This window comes from Camelus dromedarius, chromosome 10 (assembly GCF_036321535.1).
Source record: "Camelus dromedarius isolate mCamDro1 chromosome 10, mCamDro1.pat, whole genome shotgun sequence".
NCBI lineage: Eukaryota > Metazoa > Chordata > Mammalia > Artiodactyla > Camelidae > Camelus > Camelus dromedarius.
The window spans coordinates 33453987-33478640 of record NC_087445.1 but is presented as its reverse complement, the minus strand read 5'-3'; the positions used below and the strand labels follow the sequence as shown (position 1 = coordinate 33478640).

The 24654-nt window shown below is 42.2% G+C and overlaps 1 protein-coding gene across 4 annotated transcripts in view; it reads left to right on the top strand.

Annotated features, from left to right (window-relative positions):
- SMARCA2 (SWI/SNF related, matrix associated, actin dependent regulator of chromatin, subfamily a, member 2) overlaps positions 1-24654 on the top strand; it is a 163084-nt gene that overhangs the window by 72668 nt on the left and 65762 nt on the right. For all 4 annotated transcript variants that reach the window (XM_064490247.1, XM_064490244.1, XM_064490246.1 and 1 more), the window contains exons 22-27: positions 847-893; positions 3149-3315; positions 8477-8640; positions 13910-14137; positions 17917-17994; positions 22962-23180. In XM_064490247.1, coding sequence (XP_064346317.1) covers positions 847-893; positions 3149-3315; positions 8477-8640; positions 13910-14137; positions 17917-17994; positions 22962-23180 — 903 coding nt within the window. The remainder of the gene's footprint in view (positions 1-846; positions 894-3148; positions 3316-8476; positions 8641-13909; positions 14138-17916; positions 17995-22961; positions 23181-24654) is intronic.

Below are 24654 nucleotides of genomic sequence, written 5' to 3'. Positions count from 1 at the left end.
GGGCCTTACCATAAATGACGAGCATGTTTGGGAGCAGAGCCCAGAGGGAGAGATCTGGTCCCCTTGGAGGAAAGCTTCGGTGATCAGGGAAGGAAGGGGAGCAGAACAGGGAGCCAGCTGGTGGCTAATGTGAAGGTGTGACATGCCCTCCTTTTGGCAGATGGTCTCCCTTTCCATAAAGTAGGAATGTGAAAATCACATGGAGAGCAGGCATCTATCTCTTCCACAGGATCAGTGAGGAGGGAAGGATGTGATTAAGTTCTGTATTTTAAAAGCGAAAGCCGGTCGCCTGAGAGGTGGTGTGCATTTAGGGCCTTACTGACAATACAGAAAAGCACAGTGTGGACGGGACGTTAGGATTTCACTAAACTGAGGTGTGTAATACGTAGTACGTGTGTAATCGTTGTTACTTTTACTGTTAAGTATTTCAGCAGCAGATTTCTGTGTCACATTAATCTTGGTTTGCTTCTGTGCAGCTCTTCCTCTAGTCTAGACTCTAAGCTCCTGACTGCTTCATTTATCTCTGGATCCCCAGTACCTCCCTCGCTCAGCTCTTGGCCAGGGAACCCTTAACCGCTGTCTGATGAGTGAACTAACCTGATCATCTCAGTATGAGAGTCTAGAAATGCAGAAACTTATAGGATACATTTCTGGCAGGACTATAGTCTGAATTCAAAGACAGAGTTTCTGGTTCATCCTGTAACAAGTATTTTCTTGCTTATTCATTATTTTGTTTAACTGTGCTCTAGAAATAGATAGGATGAGTTCACTATAAAATAATCATTAAGGAAATAATTACATATCTATTTTTTAAAATTCTTTTCTCCTTTTTTTTTTTCTTTAAAGGAATCCTTTGCTGAACACCTGGGCTATTCAAATGGGGTCATCAATGGGTAAATCTTATATTTTTTTTCTTCCAAAAAATAGTTTACTGGTCCTACCTAAACTTTTCTCTCTACTGCTTCTTATCGCACATGTACATACTGCCAGCCTCCTCAGCCCTCCTCTCTCCTCAGTGGGGGATACAGAAGTTGTTATCAGCATTCTTTTTTACTTGACTGGCATAAATTACTACATGCCTTGAGTAAGTGGCTGTTCAAAGGACATAGATTTCCTTTAATAGACTTAATAGTGTCCTAGTGTTCTAAAAACGTCAGAGCTTCAAATGGTTGTTGCTTATAACCAATAGTGTAGCTTGGGTGCAAAGAGAATTTATCATATTAAATTTCAAGTTGATATTTAACATTAACGTGCATGAGAGGAAAGGTCTCATCTGTTACACACGTATAGGAATTTGTTGTCGTAATTTGTTAGAGTATGGTCTGTGTAAGAAATGTTTTCCATTAGCCCTGGACGTCGAAGAGCATCATGTCTGCAACACCAGCAGAAAAGAACCCTGCATTAACAGCAAGTCTCTCTTTTGCTTGTTTGGCACCAGAGAGAATTTATTATTAGGATAAAGGGGTCATTCTTGGGTCCCAAGGGCAGACTGTCACTGGACTAAGAACCGGGAACTGGAAGCCATCCAGAGCCAATGGCATCAGGCTCTCCTGTCTCTCCTTTTCTCCCTTTTCTCTGGGTCCTATGTTCACGTCAGGTTGGCTAGGGTTGCATATTGAAAACATGGCCTCAGGGAGTGTTTGGAGGACAGTTCTCAGAGCAGGGGATGGACGTTGGGAAGACATGCACTTGAAAATGTGTCTGTTAAATGTGTCATAAAATCTGCCACCAGTGATACATTTCAGTGTTACAGACTGGACTGCATGTGCACTGGTGAGTTTCCCCAACCCTACAACCAAGCTTAAATAATGTAACACATCTCTGTTGATAAAAGAGAAAAGTGGTTTCTTATGGAGGAAAAAAAAATCCTACTTTAGCTCATTGACATTCTTCTCCATCCAACAACACTCTACCATCGTATTTTTTACTTGAAATTCTATGTAACCCAGGACTCTGTCCCCTCCCTAATCCATTCTTTGCAGTGAACATGGTAATCTTTTTTAAAAATGTCAGCTCTCATTAGCTCCCTATTTAGAACCCATCAGTGGCTTTCCGCTGTGTTTAGAACTAAAGCTCAGAGCCCTCCAGGATCTGTCCCCACTTCCACCCTCTTCGTCTCTGCTGGCATCTCCCAGTGTCTCCCACCCTGTCACTTGTGCTTAAGCCACACACACCATTTTTTCAATTCCTCAGACTCACCAGCCTCTTTTACTCCTCAGGGCCTTTGCACATACTTTTCCCACTTCCTGGCATTTCCTCCTGTCCACTCTCAAGCCCCTCCTTTCCTGGCTGCCTTTTGCCCTTTATTTCAGGTTTTAGCTAAACTGTGCTCTCTGCAGCAGGGTCGCCCCTTGACACTCTAAACCAGTAGCTGCCAAATTTTTTTGTGTGCAAAGGGCCAGATCTCAAATATTTTCGCCTTGGCTGGCCAGAAAGTCTCTGCACCTGCTCAGCTTGGCCATGGTAGCGTGAAAGCAGCCTAGGCCGAGACGAGGGAGCGTGGCTGTGTTCCAATAAAACTTTATTTACAAAAACAGGCAGCAGTCCAGGGCCGACATTTGCCGAACTCAGTTCTCGGCTAAAGAAGATACCACGTGTTGCTCTGAGTTCTCAGAACAACCTGCTATTTTTCTTTGTCATACTTATCACAAGTTGTTAATTACCCCTTTGGAGGCAGGGGTTCTGTTCTGCTTATATACACGCCCAGCATGTGCTCGGTGCACAGTAGGTGCTCAAAGGGTATTTGAATGAGTCTTATGTGCCCTAAATTAATCGTTTTATACACTGAGTAAGTGGGGATATAAGGAAATAACAACACATACATGTATGCATGTGTTTGAGAGGGAGAGAAACAGGGAGAGAGAGTGGAGAGAAACAGTGAAGGTATTAGGAACATGAAAAGGTTTCTTTTCCTCTCTGGAATCTGCTGTCATATCTAGCATATATGATGGGTTTGGTAGAAATACATTTTCTTTTTCCGTGAAATACCCTGAGTTGTTCTGGAGTGGCTATCCATTCGTTCATTCATTCCGCAGTTGTTCATTGAATGTTTACGATGTACGAGGTGCATATGAAGAGCAGAGGTGTTCTGGATCCTTCAAGAAGACAGCAGTAATACTGTCTTCTTGTTTTGCATTTCTGGGTTCAGGGCCGAGCTGTATCGGGCCTCAGGAAAGTTTGAGCTACTTGATCGTATTCTGCCAAAACTGAGAGCGACTAATCACCGCGTGCTGCTTTTCTGCCAGATGACGTCTCTCATGACCATCATGGAGGATTACTTTGCTTTTCGGAACTTCCTTTACCTGCGCCTTGATGGTGAGTGTGTAAGGAGTTAGGCTCGGGAGCCACGCCCTCAGGGCGCAGGGATCACGGGCACTCGGCTCGCATGTCAGCCCAGAGAGGGGGTCAGAGTGTTGAAGAATTAACTGGCAGGGTGGGTGCAGCTTCTCTCGATAGCGGTTTCTGTATCTTCCACTTTCAAATAAGCTGAGATCATTTGCACAGCTTTTTATCCCACATACAAGCCAAAACCAGTAGACTTAGAATCATTTATAAGAACCACAATTAAACTAAACTAAACTAAGATTTAAAAAGCCCATCTTGCCCATAGGCTTGTCTTACCTGCGTACCATACAGAATATTTCGGTAAGTCTTCAGCTTTTCCTGCGAAGGCATATTTTAAGGGAATGAAGGCTATGTCTCCTCTCTTTGGTAACACTGTAGTAGTTTACTTAAGATTCTATCATTAAAGCTTCTCTCTTTGTCTAAGTAAAACACATCTACATTCTACCTTAACAGAAAGGACTTGATGGTTTCCTGGATTTTGCAAACTATGGAATATATTTGCCATAAACATAGGCAAATTTAAATACCATGTCCTAAAAAAAGTTAGTATGAAAATGTAAAAGGAAGGAAAAAATGAACTTAGCGATACTTCCTAAGTTGCTGTTTGTTTTTGGATGGTGGCCCTAATATTTTAGAGATTAAAGATATCAAAATTTTCACACTGTGGCAAGGGATAACGTTTTCAGAGTGGTAAGTAGGAGTGGGAGCTAATTTACAGCCAGAATGGTGTTGAATGCTGCATAGTGTGTTATAAATAGCAGTTTTCATCCAATGCAATATTCAAGTCATTGTTAAATCAGACATTTAAAGTTTATGTTCCATTAAAAGATTTTGTTTTCTTTTCAGTCCAACATTTTGTCCCCCTTTTGTCATGAATTGGATGTAACTGGGTGCACATCAATCTCAGACCTGCCGTATGCTGTCTTACTTGAGTTTATAAGTGAATTCTCCAGAGGGTCTACCTCTTAAGGGCATTATTAACTTTTAAGTGAATTATAGCTGCTGACAGACTTGATTTTTTAAAAAATCTTTTAACCTCTCCCCTGTAAAGTCACTTAAAACAGATGAATGGTTAAGTAAACGTTAATTCTGAATTCATGGCCGTTATTACCATCCACGGTATGTTTCTGGCAAATCTGCCATGTCTTGTCCTTTGACCTGATCCATTGGTCCCACCTTGTCTGTGAGGGGAGAGGTCAGTCCTCCTTCAGCATCCTTCCTTTGAAAGGCAAGGCCGCCTTCACTGCCGCTCGGGTGAGGGCTCTGTTTTCCCCTGCACATATCGGCCCCCACAGGTGTCCTGCTGAACTGCCGTTCACTGCTTTGTGGCATTTCTTGTGGGAATCTCAGCTCTCTGGGGACTGCAGCCTTGGACTGTTTTGAGTCTTTGAAACTGGCAAGAAGTGATTTCCTTGAAACAAAACTCTGATGTTTTCTCGCCAGCTTGAGAGAGTGAGTACCTTTAGTAGCCCGTTGGTTGTGGTCCTTACTGTTCTTAATCACAATAGTCATAAAAGCTAGCGTTTGTGGAATGCCTACTACGTGCCGGATTCCAGGCCAAGCACTGCACGTACGTTATTAATTTAATTTTCTCAACACACAAGCAAGCTCCTCTTGTCCCCTTTTACCAAGGTAGGAACACGATCCGCACTTAACAGGTGAGAAAACAAAGGTTTAGAGAGATGAGTTCATGTGCCAGAGGTTACACATGAAGCAAATGGTGAAACCAGGTCCTGCCTTAGATCTGACTCCAGATCAGGTTAGATCAGTTTTAGCAGATCCAGCCAGGTATATCCCATCTCTGAAAATGCAGGCTGCTTCCCTAGGGGCAGCATTTTAAGAATAATTTTGAACTTATTTCAACATTTTAAAATTGATTAATTGAAAATAACCATTTCAGGAGAATGAGCCCTTCCCACCATCCAAGGCCTTCCTGTTAGATTGGAGGAGGCAAGAAAGCAAGTTCCATTAGGTGACACCAACGGCACTGAGAAGGTTGCAGGGTCCTCTACCTGAAGGAAGCAGCAGCCGTTTATCCTGGAGCTAGGAAGAAGTGATGGGCAAATACCAGTGGATAAATCAGCACACGCACGTCCAACTGTACTGCCCCCTGGACATACCCCCCTTAACCCAGCTGTTCCAAAGACTTCAGATTTTTCACTGCTGAATTTGATGTCCCAGATTTTCGACCTCGGGGGAAAAAAAAATTTGATGACAGCTAAGTAGATTTTTTTCTGCAAAGATTATGGTTGCATGAATAGATTTAACTACTATTCCATTATAGTCTTTGTTTTCACTGGAAATGACTTCTGAGTGAGAGCAAGTGGTGAAGTTACATCCCAGGAGACGACGTTTTCCAAAAGCAGCTGAAGCGAAGTTGAAATGAGTCATCGTGAAAGCCTGGCCGTGTGTTCCTTCCGGCAAATTCTGCAATTTTCAACACAATTGCCCTTATTATTAATTGTACTCTGGGTCATGTTCTCAATCAAAGTCGAAAAGAACATGGACTCCATACACTTGAAATCCTGTGCCACCTACGGATAGCGTTTATTTTCCTAGGGGTAAAGCCTGACACGGTAGTTTGAACCTCCCTGAGCAGTATTCCAAAGATTGCTGGTGATCAGCAAAGATCTTGGCTAGGGGGCCTTTGACTAATGGAAATAGTTAATCCAGCAAATTCTGAACCTTGTAATAAGAAAGACCATAGCTTTGTGTGGAAAGTGATTTCATCATATTTTTCCCCTCTAGCTTTATAATTTGTCAAGTTGCAAGATATGTATACAGTTTAAATACACACCAGATACGTGGTCAGTCGGTCTCCTTGCCGTATCTAGCATAAGGCCTGAAAACGCCTTTGACCGGATAATTTTGTTTCCGTTTGTTTCTTTGTTTTTTTTTTTTTTTTTTCCTCCAGTGCTTTATTTCGCATTTAGGGTTATTTCACCGCAAGTAGGCATATCCACTAATTAGTTTTATTTGTATCTTAATGCATGTGATTGTTAAGTGATTATTTTTCCGTTCAGTGGATTAAAAGTGAACTTCTATCCTCATAGTATATAGATGCATAGCTTTTGTACCCTGATGCCAGAAAACAGATATAGTAGGCCCCTTGTCACTTGGTATCCAAGAGGGGGATTGATTCCAAGACCCCCACAAGTACCAGACAGACTCCACAGATGCTCGAGTCCCTGATGTAAAGCAGTGTTGTATTTGCATGTAACCTGTGCACATCCTCCCATACACTTTCCGTCGTCTCTAGATCACTTACGATACTTAATACAATGCAAGTGCTCTGTGAATAGTTGCCTGTGCTCAGCAAAGTCCAATTATGCTTTTTGGAATTTTTTTTTCCAAATACTTTTGATCCACTGTTGATTGAATCCCTAGATGGACAACCTGTAGATATAAAGGGCTGACTACCATTTTCTCTGGGAACTTCTTTCCCCATTTTAGAAGTCTTTTTCTTTTTCTTCTTCTTTTTTTTTTTTTTTTTTTTTTTTTTTTTTGAGGTTTCTGTGGCTTGTCCTTTAGTTTAAGGCGGAGGATAAAATGTGAACCAGTAATCACAAAATCACTGCACCTGGACAGATGGTGTAGCAAAAAGGGCTCACAATAGGACGGAACAGGTCTTCCACAAGCATTGTGAACAGATAGTGCACCATGATCTCAGAAAGCCAATTCTGAAAACCCCAGAAAAAAGGGTACCACGTGTTTGAAACCTCATTTAACAAAACATATTTTGTGTCCCTCCCCCAAAAGCTAACTTCTTAAAATTCATCATTGTAGGATTTGACCAGGTTTTGCTAACCCTGAAATCTGATTTGGAAAGTAGAACGAGCTCTAAAGAACACGAACAAGGAGAAATCCCAAATCCTCTTGTTTCTGATTCCCATTTGCTGTATTCTGAAGTTTTCTTTTTCCCTCCTCAAGAGGGAACTTATTATTTTTGTTAATATGAAAGACAGATCCCCCAAGTGTTTGGGAACCTGAACCCTGACAGTAACTTGATTCCATTAGCTGTAGTCACTTAAATGTTTTAATCCTCTGAAATAAATTACTAGTATATTTTCATCCTTAAAAAAAGAATACCATGTAGAAATAATATTTGTATAGCAGGCAGTTAGGGACTATCATGTAACGTACATACATATTTCCCAACAGCCTGTGGCCTTTTTCAAAACTCTGTAGCTATACTTTTCTGGTGAAATATGTTCAGATAGAATTTGGTAGTTTTTCCCCCCTCTTTCCACAATGCAGTTCGTGAGATGGCCAGGTAGATACATTACAAACATGTGGTGTGTGATTGAGGGGCTGGTTTGGGATGCCATTATGGGACCCTTTGTGCCCTAAAAGTGAGTGCCATCGTCTGGGGTCTGGGACTCTCTGCTTGTTTGCTATTTCGGAGTCTCATCAGACACCAGGGGGTAGGTGTGTTACGTGTGCTGTGTTTGGTTTTAGTTTATGTCCTTTGAACCCAACAGAGCAGAATGTCAGCATGAAAAACCAACTGAGAGATTTTTTTTTTGAATTTTTTTGGCTTCAAGTCTTGTTAACAAGGATAAAAATATTCCACACACGTTTTATGTCTCTGCCACCCAGATCATGCTCAGTAGCCATCTGAATGGTAAAATAAAGTAGAAATCTGTTTCCTTCTGTTTCCATTGTCTTGGCATAAAGAAGTCCCCACTCCAATGCCTATCAGCAAAGTAGCTCTGAGCCATTATAATAATCCTTGTAGGCATGTATGTTGTGTGTGTGTGTTAATTATTTGGTGTTTTAAAGCATAAAAATAAACCCACAAAATGTTTTCACCACAGTTTAGGTTAGCATAAGAATGTTGTAGGATTTGCGAAGTTTCTCAGGTGCCCAGTCAGAATGTTTTCAACATTTTGGAACAATGGGCGGTAGACAAAGTATTCCTTCTTGATTTGAGAAAAGTCTCTTACTACCTTTTTTTTTAATTGCAGAATGTTCAGAATTCCTTTCCAAAGTGCAGAAACCTTGGGGGATTTCCTTACCAATACTAAGAGGAGTCTGAGTGTATTTCTCAAGGAAGCAGGCCTTTTTGTCTAGCCCTGTGCCATTTTCAGACAGGAGTTAATTGGCAAATTTATTTTTCTTATCCCCTCAGGCACCACCAAGTCTGAAGATCGGGCTGCTTTGCTGAAGAAATTCAACGAACCTGGGTCCCAGTACTTCATTTTCTTGCTGAGCACCAGAGCCGGCGGCCTGGGCTTAAACCTGCAGGCCGCTGATACCGTGGTCATCTTTGACAGCGACTGGAATCCTCATCAGGTCTGCATGTCTCTGCCTTCGGTGCCCCGGCCTCCCTGCTGGGGAGGGACTGGGGGGCTCGCGGTCCTGTAGTGCACGTTTACGGGGCAGAGCGGATTTCTACACGAGCGGACCATTTCTCCAAAGGGAGATAGCCTAGCACATTCTTACGGCTCTTCTCTCCCTCGGGGCATAGATATTGAGATGTCTTACACATGCTTTTGAAGTACCTTTGAAGAGCTCAAATTTCAGGGCCAAAAACTCAGTTTCTGCTTCGTTCTAAACCAACCCCCTCCCCTAGCTCCTGGGATTGCCGCTGAGCAGTGTCTGTTTGGTAAAGTAAGGATAAATCAAAAATGTTCCAAGATAAAAACAACAACCAACATCTGTTGGACCCTCCCTCAGTGCCAGCCGCTTTTTGGGCAGTGCCTCATTCAGGTTGCACAGCAGCCCCGTGAGGTTGTTCATGTTACCGTTTGTCTCTTTACAGTCAGGGAAAGTGAGTCCCAGGAAGCTTTAAGTAACTTCCCTGAGGTCAAACCATTCATACACGTTAGTCTTTTATGCTGTGCATTTTGTTTAAAATTACCATAAAAAATATTCTATGGAGTATCTACTACTAAGTTCTCTTAGGCAGGTAAGTCGTAGACTTTATCCTTTTAAAGGAGTACTTCGATTATTTAAAAACAAAACAAAACAAATAAAATAGGTCCTCTGTGGTGCAGGTGTCCTTAAATTACTGTGGGAAGTGGGGGCACCTGCCTGTAAGATACTGGCGGAATGATATTCTTGAGGACATGATTCATCTTGGGACAAATGTAGATTCAAAATACTGAAAGGGAAGGTCACAGCGCTCGCGTGGGAATGTAAATTCTGCGTTGGCTGTCCCTGGGCTCCTCGCTGTGTCTCAGTCTCCTGGATGATAAGTACACAGAATGGTACTGTCTCACTAGGTTGCCGTGAAGATGGGGTGGAGGAGGCTTCCCGAAGTTGTTTTTAGCTGGAGGAGGGTTCAGGGGTACAATTGAATTATGAGGAAACTTCAAAAAGAAAATCCCTGCCCATTTCTCATTTCCTGCCATCCCGCCCTTAATTTCGTTGAGTCTGCCCAGCTGTGTAGACGCCGTACACGTCTCTGTGTACATGCTCCCACGGGATCCAGGCACAGGCGTTCTCGCACAGCTGGGGAGCGCCGATTTAAAAAATAACCCGGTGGTTCCAAACCTTTGGCCGGCCACCAGCGTTGGACCACTGCACGCGCCCCCCCCAGTCCTCTCTCGGCGAAGACATTAGAGTTACTGTTGAAATTTTCTGACCTTGGAAAGGGTTGCAGGCAACCAGCATAAAGCATATTAGTGCCAAGCCTTCAGGAAATATTTATATATTTATCTTATATATTTTTATAGCCCACACTGCACTCCACAGCACAGCTAGAATTCGTGATCACGTGTGAGACCTGTGGTTTCCTTTTCCCACTGTGGTTCGGTGTCTGTTTCGCAGGCGGGTACTGAGGGCTGTGCTGCCTCAGGCCCTGAGCTAGGCTGCGTGTCTAGCGGAGGGCGTATGGGATTCCTCCCCTCCCGGGACGCTCAGTGTGTTTGGATGTTTACATTACTCTACTTGCCACTGCCTAAATCTTCACTGAGAAAAAATAACCTGTGTATAGATGAAGGGAGAGTTCACTAGATTTTATCTTCCAAGGTAAACATATCTATGGCATCTCAGTTGTCCCCCTTCGTTGGCTCGGTGGTCATGCTAAGAGTCCAAGGAAGTCACTGTTTCTGGAAATGCTAGTTTATCATGAGAAAGGATGTCGGGACATCCCCGCATCTCTCTGTCTCTCTCTTTCTGTCTCTGTCTCTCCCTCTCGCTCACACACACACACACACACACTTTTATGATGAGCTAAAAGTGAAACTCTAGAATCAAAGTAAGTTACATGTGTACCCAACAGCTCGTTTTTAACTGCGTGTGAACTAAAACTTAGGCAGCAAAACAGAGAACCCCACATTTCCTCTGGTCTGATTTACCGCAGGTTCCTCACGCGGGGCCATATATTTCTGCAGGTACTTGTCTATCTGCCATCGGTGGATTTACTTCCACCTGATTTGGTCAGCTAGACTGGCCAGATTTTTCATGTCTGTCACTTTGACATGGCCATTAATTTGAGCAAACTTTTTTTTTTTTCATTTTTGGAACTCAGTGATCTTAAGAGTGATACAGATGAGTACTGATTTCTCATTTACAAGGTAGGAGAACTAACTTTTATTAAGTAATAGATACTGTGAGACACTTTGCTTACCTCATTTCAGGTCCTCCTCAAACTATCTGACATGTAAGGAAACTTGTTGGTACTAGGTTGCCCAGAAGCACAGCCAAGAGTCACACCCACGTCTGTCTGAGTTCGGGTTTGAATCCTAACTTTGGGCTCTAGGACCCCTGCATAAATGTGGCCTGGCCCCCAAAATGAGAGTTACAGAGTTCTTTTAAACATTTTGGTTTCAGCATGCACTGAAAAAAATTTTTTTCTATGATTCTATAATTTTCCGTAATGAAACAAAATTAAGGTGTATTGATGAAATGGGGTTTTATTTGATAATGAGCTTTATTTGATGTAGATGAGGGCTTAAAGTTGCTAATTGGAGGCCATCGCTAAGGGCAAAGATAGCACGTATGAACGTGGAATCAGCACTAAAACCCATCAGTGTTACCAGGACTCTGATTTCCAGACTGTTACGAGAAACACGCATTGGTACTTTTATTTATTTTAGTTATTTTAACCCGTGGAGCTGGAGCTGTGTTGTTGTTACAGAACGATCAGCCACCCAGTTACCCCTCAGAGGCCCTTTTCTCAGGCTGTGCTCTTATCTTCAGATTTAACCACCACCCCCCACCCCCAATCAGTGTGATGAGGTTTCAGACCTCAGAAACGCCGAATAATCCACTCACTGATGACTGCACTTACTTCTGTGTCATAATTCCTCCCTCTCCCCCATGCCTGGCTTAGGGGCCCACAGGCTTACCTTGCGTAAACTTCAGCCTAGAAACAGTAATTTTTGCTCTTCTCCAATTAGATAGATCGTCTTAATAAACACACCAAAAGAAACACCACCACCATCACCTCCAAAAAAAGACCACAAAAACTGATTGCAGCAAGTTCCCAGGAGCCCCAGAACTTGTCACCTGTTTGTAGCTGGTCCAGGCCCTGCGCCTCCTCGTGTGTCTTATTCTGCTGCCGCGCCTAGTGTTGCGTGGTTTGTCAGCATCTTCTAAGGACAGGGGTCCTAGCAACTACGACCCACAGCTGAGTCTGGCCCGCCGCCTGACTTGATACCGCTTGCAAGCCAAGAACGGTTCTCATATTTTTAAGTGTAAAATGTAAAATTGAATAAGAAAAAAAAAAAGTGAGTACCAGCCTTTTGGTAAGAGCAGTTGCTCAGTGGCCCAGACAGCCCAGAATAGTCACCACAGGCCCACCATGGAGACGGTGCGTGACGCCTGTTCTAGGAAATGATCAAGACGTGATGGCACAGACCTTGCCAGCCTGGCTGCTGCTTAGCCACTCTGGTGAAGACGAGCTGAGAGAGACGACTGAACTCAGGCCTTGGCAATGAAATTTAAGGTTTCTCCCCTCCACGCCCGCTCCTTTGGATTTTTAATTATTCAGCTCACTTTCTTCTCTTCGGAAAATAATCTAATTTGGATGAGTCCCAGCTGTGTTCACGGTTTAGATCTCCCATATTTATGATCACTTATTCAAGTATCTTCTGAGGAGAAACTTTTGCCTAATTAGTCATTTAATCGTAGAGGTCTCTGCCACAGAGACAGGTCTCGTGGGCAGACTGGGCCTGTTGTGTCCCTGTGCGGCCTGGGTGACTGGGAAACTCAGCTGGTCAAGACACGGGCTTGCGGCTGTGGAGCACCAGCTCTGTGCAGGGTAGGCTGCCAGCGGTGCCGGATGCAGGGGCAGAGCTTCGCTCTCCAAATGTGTACGGGTCTGATGGAGGACGCATGGGAACACCTACTTAGCGCTGGTCCAGAGACCATCACCTGGACCAGAATGAACAAAAGTGACACACCAAGATGTTTTTATTGCATAGCCTTAAAACTACTTAATTCTGCTTCATAGCTTATGGAGCTTTTTATTGAAAGATTTCATTAAAACCTGATTTTTTTATTAAAAGAGTAATATATATTCAGAGCAGAAAAAAAGTTACCAAACCACATGAAAGTTAAATGAAGAAAATTTAATAACACCTATAATCTTATTACCTGGGGATAAAAACATTGGCTTCTTGGTATTTGTCCTTCCTGCCTTTTTTCTGGGGTAGATAAATATATGCATACAAGATCATAATGTACGTACTCATATATAACTTGTAGTTTTCACTTTCTATAGCTTTGTGTCATTAAGTCTTATGCAGTATCATAAATGTACTGTGTTGGTACACGCATAGAGCAGAAGACTGTAATTTATTTAACCAAGCTGTTACGGTTGAATGCTTACTTAATTCTGCTTTTAAAAAAAAAATGGTAAATGATACGTAATGCTGAGAGGTGCAGCCTTATTGTAAACCTTTGTGCATGTCTATGGTGTTGCCTTAGGATACACACCCAGAAGTGAAATTTCTGAGTCAGAGGCCATACCCAATTTTAACACTTTTGATACATACTGCCAAACTTCTGTCCCCCAAAAGTTGACCAGTTTACTACTACACTGGCAATCTTTTTCATTCTCCAAACGAAAGATTGAGTCTTTGATGGAATTAGATCCTAAGAAATTTGCTACATGGAAAATCATTGTATGAGCAGTGTATAATTTAGGTGTGTATAAATCAGCGGTGTCTGAAAAATCATCTTTCAACACCTTCCTTTAACCTTACAACGTAAGGTTAGCTATAAGTTATTATCCAAGTGACAATTCTGACCTCAGATTCATTTCTATTTATTTATTTATTTATTTATTTATTTTCAGTCAGGGGCAATTCTGATGGTGAACCTAGGGACAGATTTAAAAAAAAAAAAAAAAGAAAAAATCTTGAGACCTGAATTTCAAAACCTGAGATGTATTTCAGTTGGCTTGGCTAATTGGAACCCAGGTTCCTACAATTAGGATGTCCTTGAATTTTTCCAAAGAAGGTAGCTTGCATATTTTTCAAATGTAGACAGAGTCTCACACTAGTAAAGTTGGGTTGAGTAATGCTTCCTCGGTCCCCTCTCGGGTAGGCGATGGCTCTGCTAGGCTAACCCAGGCCCAACCGCCTTCAAGCGTGTGTGTTCCCTCCCACAGGACCTGCAGGCCCAGGACCGCGCTCACCGCATCGGCCAGCAGAACGAGGTCCGGGTGCTGAGACTCTGCACCGTGAACAGTGTGGAGGAGAAGATCCTCGCAGCCGCGAAGTACAAGCTGAACGTGGATCAGAAAGTGATTCAGGCGGGCATGTTTGATCAGAAGTCTTCAAGCCACGAGCGGAGGGCGTTCCTGCAGGCCATCCTGGAGCACGAGGAGGAAAACGAGGTATGCTAGACAGCCCAGCCTGCGAGGCCCGACAGTGAGCCGGAGTCACAGGGATTGGGGACATCTTTGTTCTTTAAAGAATTTCCTGGGCTGGTGTGAATTAAAGTGAGTAAATTAGCTGCTCTCTTATAGTCCAAGCACAGGAAGCCTGTGAAAATTACCCAAACGAGGGTCTTAAAATCCAGTTGTGAGAGGGACCTGAAGAGTTGGCTTTCAGATGCTTCCCCAGGAGGTGCAGCCCATATGCTTGATTGTACTGTGAGTGCTGCCCTCTGCAGGGCATCGGCAGAACCGCAGGAAGGCCACTTGCAGGGACAGAATTGCTAGATGAGACAAGACAAAGCTGGAAGGGTCCCTCCTTGCCTTTTCTTTCTCCATCCTTCAGAGCCCTCTGTCTCTCTTGCTTTTTGATCAGGGATCACAGTACTTCAGTATATTTGTAGGATAAGCCCTCACAGCGGTCTTCAGCTCTTTGAGTCATACTTTTACTGGAAAAGAGTGACCTTGACCTCCACTCCAAATTCTCCTGTAAGAGCTGACCAAAGGCTGAGAAAATCCCTAGCTAAAAAAAAATCTCTTTTTACTTGCCAACATTGTTCAGACAATGCATTGATTATATTTCTCTTAGGGGATCTTTGGGAAGTTGTTTTTTTTTAGATTGCTGATCTTAGTAACTCTATACTAAATTTGTATCCCCAAATAGATATGAAATAGATGAAAAGATATGGTTCTTAACATAGTCTAGAAAACTGTGCAATATACCAGTGCCAGTCCTTATCAAAAAATTGGCTCTGGGTGGACAGACCTGGTTTGGTGTGCCCATGTTTGTAAATGGAACAGTGGGTTCGTCTGACATGTTCGTGTGGAATACTGTTTTCATTGCATATATTAGATATACAGTTGACCCCTAAACAACACAGTTTGAACCGTGTGAGTCCATACATTCACGGCTGTTTTTCAGCAGTAAATAGTACAGTACTGCAGCGTCCAAGGTTGGTTGAATCTGCGGATGTAGAGGAATTACAGATAAAGGAGTCCAACTGTGAGATATACGATATACAAGGATTAACACCTGGATGTTCAAGGGTCAGCCGTAGTTTGATTTTGCCTTAAGCAGGATGTTTTTGAAATTTCCTATAAATTATAAACCAAATTCTTTGAAAATAAGTCTCATGTACTTTTTTTTTTTCTGAAATGAGTCTGAATGTGAAGTAGATCTTGATATTTAAAGGAATCCTGAAATGAATCTTTTTCCCAACTGAAGAGCCCTTTTCTGTTATGCCTCCTGGCTTGTCGGTCTTATATATTTGATTAGTTATCTATTAGGTTTCATTAAAATGATGAAAAATGCATATGCACATATATTCATACCTTCACACATATTTTAAAAATTTCGATCTCAAATATTTGGCCATATCTGATTCTAGCAATTGAATATTTGATACTGATTTAAAGTCAGATTGTCCGGTGATTTTTTTTTATTGTTGTTGTTTCACACACATGGAAATTTTAAAAATAAAATAATAGGGTGAGTGATATATACTGTTACACAGCAGGTGTGGGCAGAACTGGTACTCAGCCAGGAGTCTCCATGACATTTTGGCTTGTTTTGTTTTGTATAGGCTCTGTGAGAACAGTACCTGACCTGTTTTGGATGGCATGTAGGATTGCCTGGAGCTTTCCAGCCTTCCAAAGCCTCAGGGAGATATTGATCTCTCCGAGTCCTGAAGGCCCTTGCAGGACATTTGGTCCTATCCAGAGCATCTGTAACACATTTGACCCCTAAGACATTGGGTCCACACCAAGATGTCCTTGATATTTGGTCCTCTCCAGAACCACTTGGCATGGACCAAATATGATCGCAGACATTTTGGGTAGGACCAAATTTCAAGAATCTTTTGGCATGGACCAAATGTCTTACGGACATTTTGGACAGGAACAAGGGTCTGCTAACCCCGAGGGCCACCAGGTGGGGCCTGCAGTGGAATCTGGTGCCAGTTGCTTCTGGCCGTGAGCAGCCTTGCTGGCCTCCACACCTCTTCCAGGCTATCAGTAGCAGACAGATGTTACCATTTTCTGGATGGCCTGTGTCCTGATGTAAAGATGTCTGGGGAGGCCAGTAGCCTGCAGTCAAGGGCTCAGGTCCTGAATATCTGAGGCAGCCATCCCTGTGGTTGATGGACCGTGGGACACGAGGGCACAAAGAAGCCAGGAAGGCTTATTGCCCACTTCCCAGCCAGCTTGTTCTCTGTGAAGGCCAGGCCACTGTGGGCAGGCTTCTTGCCAGTTTACAAGAGAATCTTTTCATCTTAGGCTTCGGGGGAGTCCAACCCCACCACTGTATAGGCGATGAAGGGGTAACATGTGGTCCTAGCAATAAGGTGGGCTAAGCAGGACATCCTTCCACCAGAGGACACCTTAACCAGGTTCCTTGTACCCTGAAGTCTCAGCCCAGTCCCAGCTAGTCTCTGTCTTTGTTAGATGAAATATGATATTGAGACAAATTGCCTTCAGTCTGGAGATGAACTCATATAGAAGGTTTTTCACAAATAATTATTATCTTGAGTCATCAGTTTTTACTTCATTGAATTGCTTCATTTCTTTTTTTTTTTCTTATTTTACTGAAATATAGTCAGTTTACAATGTTGTGTCAATTTCTGGTGTACAGCGTAATAGTTTAGTCATACGTATACATACATATGAAATGCTTCATTTCTAACACCGTTTGCAAGACGTTATCTTGGGAACTGACAGAGGCATCTCATTTAAGCTGCTCACACACTCATACTCTTTCTAGAACAAGTTGCCTTGTTTTGAATGTATGATTTGGGCAGTTGGATGTTGGAAATTCTAGGCTTTCCTTTCTTCCCTCTGCTGATACACTGAAACTCCCCGTTTGATTTTTAACAAGCTCGCACAACGTATGATAAAAATAGTTTTGGAAGGTAAGTTCTGTAGTAGCTGCCCAACTTTTCAGATTATTTTTTTCAAGTGTGAAAATCAGAGCATAACATTTCTTTAAAATTTGAGAACTGTTGGTTTCTGAGGAATTCGGAGATGTGCCTTGGTCTAATAAAAATGAAAATGTTAAGCCTTATGTGGTTGCTGTCTGTACTTCATTTAAACTGTTTTCATTAAGTCAGGTTTTGTTACTGATACCTTTTGAGTTGTCACATCCACAGCTCTAACGTTAGCGTAATAGTGACCAATGAAATACCCTAATTAAACATATTTTAAAGACTATATATTTGACACATATATTTATGATCTTTATGGTCTTGCTCTGTGCCCAGTCACCAAGTTTCACATTCTCATGTTCTTTGTAAGGCTTTAAAAATAAATATATTGGAGATAAGGTTAATAGAATTAAAGGAATTAATGTTAGGCCCTTTCTCATGGTGAATTCCTTATTTAAATCCTATATCTTTTCTGGGGAGTAAATGTCACCCATTTTACAGATGAGGTCACTGAGGTGCAGAGACATTAAGTAACTTGTTTTAAAAGTAAGAGAATCAAGATACACACCACCAAAGAGAACTAGTATTTCTTACAGTGCATCACATTTCTACTCTAAACAGATTTTGCTCTGGGAAGATGGTTTGAATTGCTTGTAAAATAATAATGTCAAGTACTATACCCAGTGACCTTCTGTTCCTTTCTGGCTTGAGAAATAGGATCCCTGTGATCTGGAGGACAGATTGACTTACTCATTTGTACCTCACCCTAGTTGTCCAGCCTGTCTCGGGAAGCCTGTTAAATCCTTCTCTTCTTAATCTCAGGAAGAAGATGAAGTACCAGACGATGAGACTCTGAACCAAATGATTGCCCGACGAGAGGAGGAATTTGATCTTTTTATGGTAATGTTACAGAAAATCACAGAAAGAAATGCCTCATTCCTCTGCCCCCTTTTCCTACTAAATGCGAGATGTCTGGGGCCTGCATGCCCTGGCAGAATTTCATTTGTGAAGCCTGGGCCTTGCCTTCAGTTCAGAGGCTGCAAACTGGCCGGATTTAGCCTGCCAACATATTTTATTTGGCCCATGCCATGTTTTTTTAAAATTTTGAATCTGCTGCCAATGTTAAAAGAATCCTGATTTCTGGCTTCTCTTGAAAAATGAGCTTGGGCAAGAATACCGGGCCCACATCTCTATATGGAAGCGCTTGGCCAGGGCTGGGGAGCAGCTGCGCCCTCAGGTCAGGCCACGTGGTCTCCGGCTTAGCACAGACACACCCCCGCTTCCAGCTCATTCTGAATCCCTGGCCAGCGTCCTGGAGGAAACCTGCCCTGCTCCTGCAGGCAGAGTTCACAGCCGTTCGCGAGCTGTCTCCTTAGAGATCAGAACCAATACGCTCTGTGTGGGGATGGGCAGACAGCCACTAGGGTGACCTAGTCCCGCCCCTTCTCAGTACTGACAAGCGTCTGCTAAAGCAGCCTTCCAGATGTGCAGCACGGCCTTGCCTTCACTTAAAGATCAAAATGGGTTGGATTTCACTGGTACAGAGTAGATGCAAAAGATCCTTGACATTTGAGGATGCAGCGTTCTTGGTTTCAGCCTTGACGTTCCAGGACAGTCATCTGTGATTTTGCTGAAACCCGAATTTGTTTTAGTGTGTGTGGCCTGCCACAAGGCCATAAGGTTGGAATGGAGGGGAGCAAGCCCCTTGGCTAGTGAGGGAGGCCCTCAGAAGTCGTATTTGACTGTGTTCTTAAGGCGTTTGCTGTAGCTCTTTAAGTACGTGTGTATGTATGTTTTTATAGGAGGAGGAGGTAATTAGGTTTATTTTTATTTATTTCTTTTAATGGAGATACCAGGGATTGAACCCAGGACCTCGTGCGTGCTAAAGACACACTCTACCATTGAGCTATACCCTGCTGCCCCCATAGCTCTTTTATTTACCTCTGTATCCTCAATGCTCAGAACAGTTTCTGGCACACAGTAGTTGCTTAATAAATATTTACTGAGTGAATGGTGGCGTTTGCAAAACTTCAGGCCTCACGAGAATGTCAGCAAGATTCAGGATGTATCAAGTTGCAGGGCTCCCCTGAGTACCTTCTATCATTATGGTCTTTCAAGCATTCAGCCTGATTGTGAAGTGAGTGAATCAGGGGTAAGCTGTAACTCACTCTGGTGGTCAGATGCCACGAAGCCCCCAAATCAGAGGCTCCAAATTTGAATGCCCCCAGGTCTCAAACAAGTAATTTGCATGAGTGAAGCAGGTGGACAGAGGTGGGTGGGGGGCGGTCAGTGAGGAGAGGGGGACAGAGTTACAAGCCCCATGTAGCCAGAAATTCCAAATTTTCAAGAGAAGCTAGAAAGCCAGGTTTTTATAATCAATCTCTGGATTTCAAAATGTTTGCAACTAAATTCAGTTTTTTATGATTATTTAACACTTCCAGCCAAACAAAATATGGCTCTGGGCCAAATATGACCCACAGGATTTGCAATTTCCACCTTTTTAGCCTAGACAGTCTGGGAAGGGAGCCCCAGCTGTGTGGAGGCTTACGTTATTTTTGTGATTTTGTGATTTTTGTCTTGGGAACAATGACTGTGTTCACACACAATGATTCAGGATAAAGGACATTTAATTCCTTCTCAGGAAACTTTTAGATCGCCATGGGAGTAACTCCTACCTTGGGATGTGCAATTTTTTTCCCCTCCTAAAGGAATCATCCTACCCGGGTAAGGCCATTTTGTAGAGAAATGATGCAGAAAAAACTTTACCGGCAGGGTCAACATAGTGTTCAGAAAACCTAAATGTCTTGACTCATGCTTCTGATCACCGCCCTTATAGATTGTTCTCTATTTGGGGGAGATCAGAGATACATGTAGTAAATAGATGTCTTTTCTCTCCTTGAGGAACTTACTAAAATGTAGATCCCTGGGGACCCCGGGGCAGGAGGCCCTCAGCTCCCCTGGCTGCTCACTGATGGGCAGTAATTCGGCCCTGCTAAAGCCTCAGCGTCTCTTGAGACCCTAAGAAGATAAACTGTCTGCCGTTACACAAATTAGATGAGGCCCAGAGATGGAAATTTCAGTCAGCAGCCTCGAAATAAGCAGAAAAGAGTACTTCTCTTCTCTTACTTTTGGGCTGGGTATTTGTAGACATGGAAAGCCTCAGAGGAGGGAAAAATGGAGAATCTGGCCAAGGCACAGCCTTCCTTTAATTTGGGAATATCTTATCATGCAAAGAACAGGCTTGGAACAGGCGAAGCTGGTTAAGGAATATTTCTCTGGAGGTATTTTGATTTTGTGAATGTTGGTCTTGTTTCTTAAAGGTTGACTTCTCATTTTTGGATGGTGCAGATGTTTGGTGTGGTTTGGTTTGTGTTGGTTTTTAAAAATCTTCCAATCAGCTAACAGCCTTTGGCCATTTCACTATTCATTAGCACTTCCACCAGGGGGCAGGGAATCAAATTGAATCCTTGCCAGTTCACTCAGATTAAAAACTTGAGTGAGAAACAAGAATGGAATGTGAGCTAGATTTGGAATCCAAATATTTAAACTCTTGATCCACTGTTATTAAAAAAAAAAAGGTTAGTTCTCCATATAAAATTAAAACACATGTATTATTTGATTTTATATCATAGACACTATAGTTAAATAACACACATTAAGCAGATAGTCTCTTGAAAGTAAAACCTTTCTTTTGTACCTTTTTCTTGTTTTCTCCTTTTAAAAATGTGACTTTGGAAATTATCTCTTATACTGATTATCTATGAGTTTTACTTAAAAGGATCTTTGACGGGTGAGGATACGTATCTTTTGCTGACATACAAACATGAAGCTTTTAGCTGCTCTGTTTTCTACAGAGACAACACGCGCTTTTAAAAATGATTGTACTTGTTAGCATAAGATTACTGGCCCTTAAGACAAACATGTTCATTTAGTATCTGAATAGTCAGTTAGACTTACTTGAATGTCATCTTCAGATTTGGTACATGTGTTCAAGTAAAAATCTCTGGGAGGAGATACTATCATCAGAACTTTAAACTCATTGAGAATTGCATCAACCCTTCCTAAAAGAAAGAAAAAAAAAAAAAAGCAAGGGCAGTTTATTTTCTTTCATAATCAAAGAGTTTTATTTCCTCAGTTCCTCACTTGTGGACTAATGCATGTCGTAAGTCATTTTACAGGTCTTGATATAGGAAATTGTAATAAATATAACTAAAAATTGAAGTGGCAATATTCTGTCACCTCACTGTAGTGCATTAACATAAAATGATTGTTTTTATTAGCTGTCTAATACGTATTAGGAGATGATCGTGAGAAGTCCCCCTTTAGATTGCACTGTTTTTTGTTTGTTTTTATTGAAGTAGAGTCAGTTTACAATGTTGTGTCAATTTCTGGTGCACAGCACATAGTTCAGTCATATACATACATATATTAGTTGTCATATTCTTTTTCATTATAGGTCACCACAAGATACTGAATATGGTTCCCTGTGCTGTACAGTATAAACTTGTTGTTTATCTTAGATGGCACTGTTAACAAGGCATCCTCTGTGTGCTAATTATGAAGGCTGGATCCCATTTCTGACACCAGAGCATTAGAAGGCAGGATTAAGAACAGCCTCTCCAGCTAACTATAGCACATGACGGAACAGCATGGCCACATTTATCTACCAATGGGACTCCACCATGCTCCAAGCCTACCCCATCTGGGGAATATAATGATTTCCAAAAATGTTTAAGCAGAGTTTAAGGAACTTTGAACTTTACTTTTTAAGTAGATTCTAGAGGTCAAATACGGATTTGAATAGAAATTTCATTTACATTTTATTAGCAGTTTTAGCTCTTGAGAAAAAATTATATTGAATCTCTGTTTCAGTACAGTAGAACCTGCAGGAAGAAAGAGGGAAAAGGTAAATCATTTAATGGTTAATGGTCTATTCATTGTAGAACTGGTCTAGCTAGTGATGTATATATGTATATCTATAACTAATGTACATAGCAATGCAGTGGACGTTTTGTTTGCTTTTTTTAAGCTGTCAGATCCTTTAGTTTTAAGATAAAGCCAAGTATCTGTCACTTAATTTATTTACTAGTGCACTGGGTTTTTAAGAAAAGAAAGCAGGAAAATAGAAATTTTGAAGGCTGTGAAAGGAAGCCATCTCACTCATATCAGCTGAGATGAGATTACCTTTTAGGTCTGTCTCTGTGACATAATATTTTCGTAAGAGCTAAGCTTTTTAAAAGCTAGAGAATTGAGGGACATTCCTCTCACCGAGCCCGCGGTGCACTGAAAATTCAATACACTTGCGGGCGATTGACGAATAAACCAGTTATGTGCCTCCATGTCTGCATCTAGCCGAGCGAGGGTGGCTACTCTGGTGACGCTTGGGTGGCTGATTTTTTTTTTTTTTTCTGATTGTTTAATTTAAAGTATGAGCCCTGTTGAGGTAAAGGAAATTTTCTTAATGAGCTTTCTCTTTTATATGCTTGAAAAATACTTTTATGCCAGTGCAGCAATGGCTTGTATCACCAGGGCTCATATATTTGAAATACATCCCCAATTTGAATTTTCTCACTATTACTTAAGGGGAAGCTTTTGCACCCACATAGACTAAGAAAAGGAATTTTTTAAAGAGTATCTTTTTAAATGCATAACTAAATTTCGAAGATGGGTACAGGGAAAGGGAAGAGATTTTTTTTTGCTTTAGGGATGAGCTAGAACAAATCAGCCAGGATACGGAGGCTTCATGGGAGCAGCTGAGAGGGACCTTGCAGCCGTAGGAGGTAACTTGTGAAAGTCTTATGTGCTGTCAAGTCTGCACTGGACAGAATCCCCTTTCCCTTTGGTGAAACTTTTGTTCATCCCTCCAGCGTATGGACATGGACCGGCGGAGGGAGGATGCCCGGAATCCGAAACGCAAGCCTCGCTTGATGGAGGAAGATGAGCTGCCCTCCTGGATTATTAAAGATGACGCGGAGGTAGAGAGGCTGACGTGTGAAGAAGAGGAGGAGAAAATTTTCGGTAGGGGTTCTCGCCAGCGCCGGGACGTGGACTACAGCGACGCCCTCACGGAGAAGCAGTGGCTGAGGGTAGGTGTGGCTTTCTTAACTGTCCTTACTGCGTGGGGCATTGCTGGCTTGGAGAAATCAGGAACCTGAGGCTGGATCTTTTTAAGGGGGACCAGTTGCCAATAAAAGGAGAAGTGGCTCTTGAACGTAGAGACAGTCATTCTGCTGTTGCAGTGAAGCCATTCTCACAGCCTTGAAATGTAATGAAGAATTATTCTAGGAGAGCAGAATTGGCCATTGGAAGCGCATTAGAGCTGTGAGACCCGCTCATGTTTTATGACCGATTGCCTGGTCACGCCTCACTCTCTTGGAGTCAGAATCAAAATGTGGAAGGGGGCCTTAGAGGTCTTTTTAATGGTTCCCCCTCATTTCATGGTCTTTAGTCAGAGTTTCGCTCTTGCAAGTCTTGCAGACATTAGTTTAGGACTGCAGCATCTTCTAACTGCATTGTTATTTCCTAGACCCATAGAACACTAGTGCAAGAAAGTGCCTTTGTATGCTCTACGTTTTACCGATGAAGCAGTTGAGGCCCAGAGAGGTTAAGTGATTCTGCAGGATCACACAGCTGGCTAGAAATAATAGAATCAGTGTGTGCTGATGGATTGTAGGGCTCGATTTCGGCTTAATCTGATCCATCCATTGCAAACTATGGGATGGGTCACTGACACTTGGAAATGGTATTCTGTAGTTTGTTTTTGTTTGTTTGTTTGTTTTCTGCTTTGGAAAATGTCGATTTCTCATTTTGACTAAGGAATGACATCTCCGACTGTTGGACCACAGAAATATCAAAGTGTTCCTAGGAGCCACATGTGTGAGTGCCGAGGCCAGTGTGGTCTTCCCTCTGAAGGTTTAGCTGTACTTTCCGTTGCTGGGAGCAGACTTAGTACCTAGATAGACGGAACAATCTGGGACATGCATTCCAGGCAGGGCCGGTACATGTGCGCTGGAAATATAAGTGCGGTTGGGTGAAAACCAAACAAAATAGAAGCTGTTTTTGTGAGCTGTTCATTTTATCGAAAGGGAATATAATCCCCAAGCTTTCTAAAACAGGGATTTTGGGACCCAGGCCGTCAGTAGGTAGGTGAGTCGAAAGGCAATGGAGGAAGTATTTTGAGATTGGATATCAAAGGCAGGCAGGGCTTGGCACCACCTGAGATGTGATTTACTCAGGATGTTGAATGATGAGAGAGACATGAGCTGAATTTCGAAAAGATTGAAGACTGTCATATTCTGAAAAGAAGGAGACTATGAAAGCATTGCTCATATTTGTGGTTGAACAATATCATATAACTTTTTTTTATTGAAGTGTAGTTGATTTCCAATGTTGTGTTAGTTTCTGGTGTACAGCATGGTGATTCAGTTATGTGTGTGTGTATATGTATATGTATATATATTATTTTTCATTACAGTTTATTACAAGATACTGAATATAGTTCCCTGTGCTATACAATAGGACCTTGTTGTTTATCTATTTTATATATAGTAGTTTGTATCT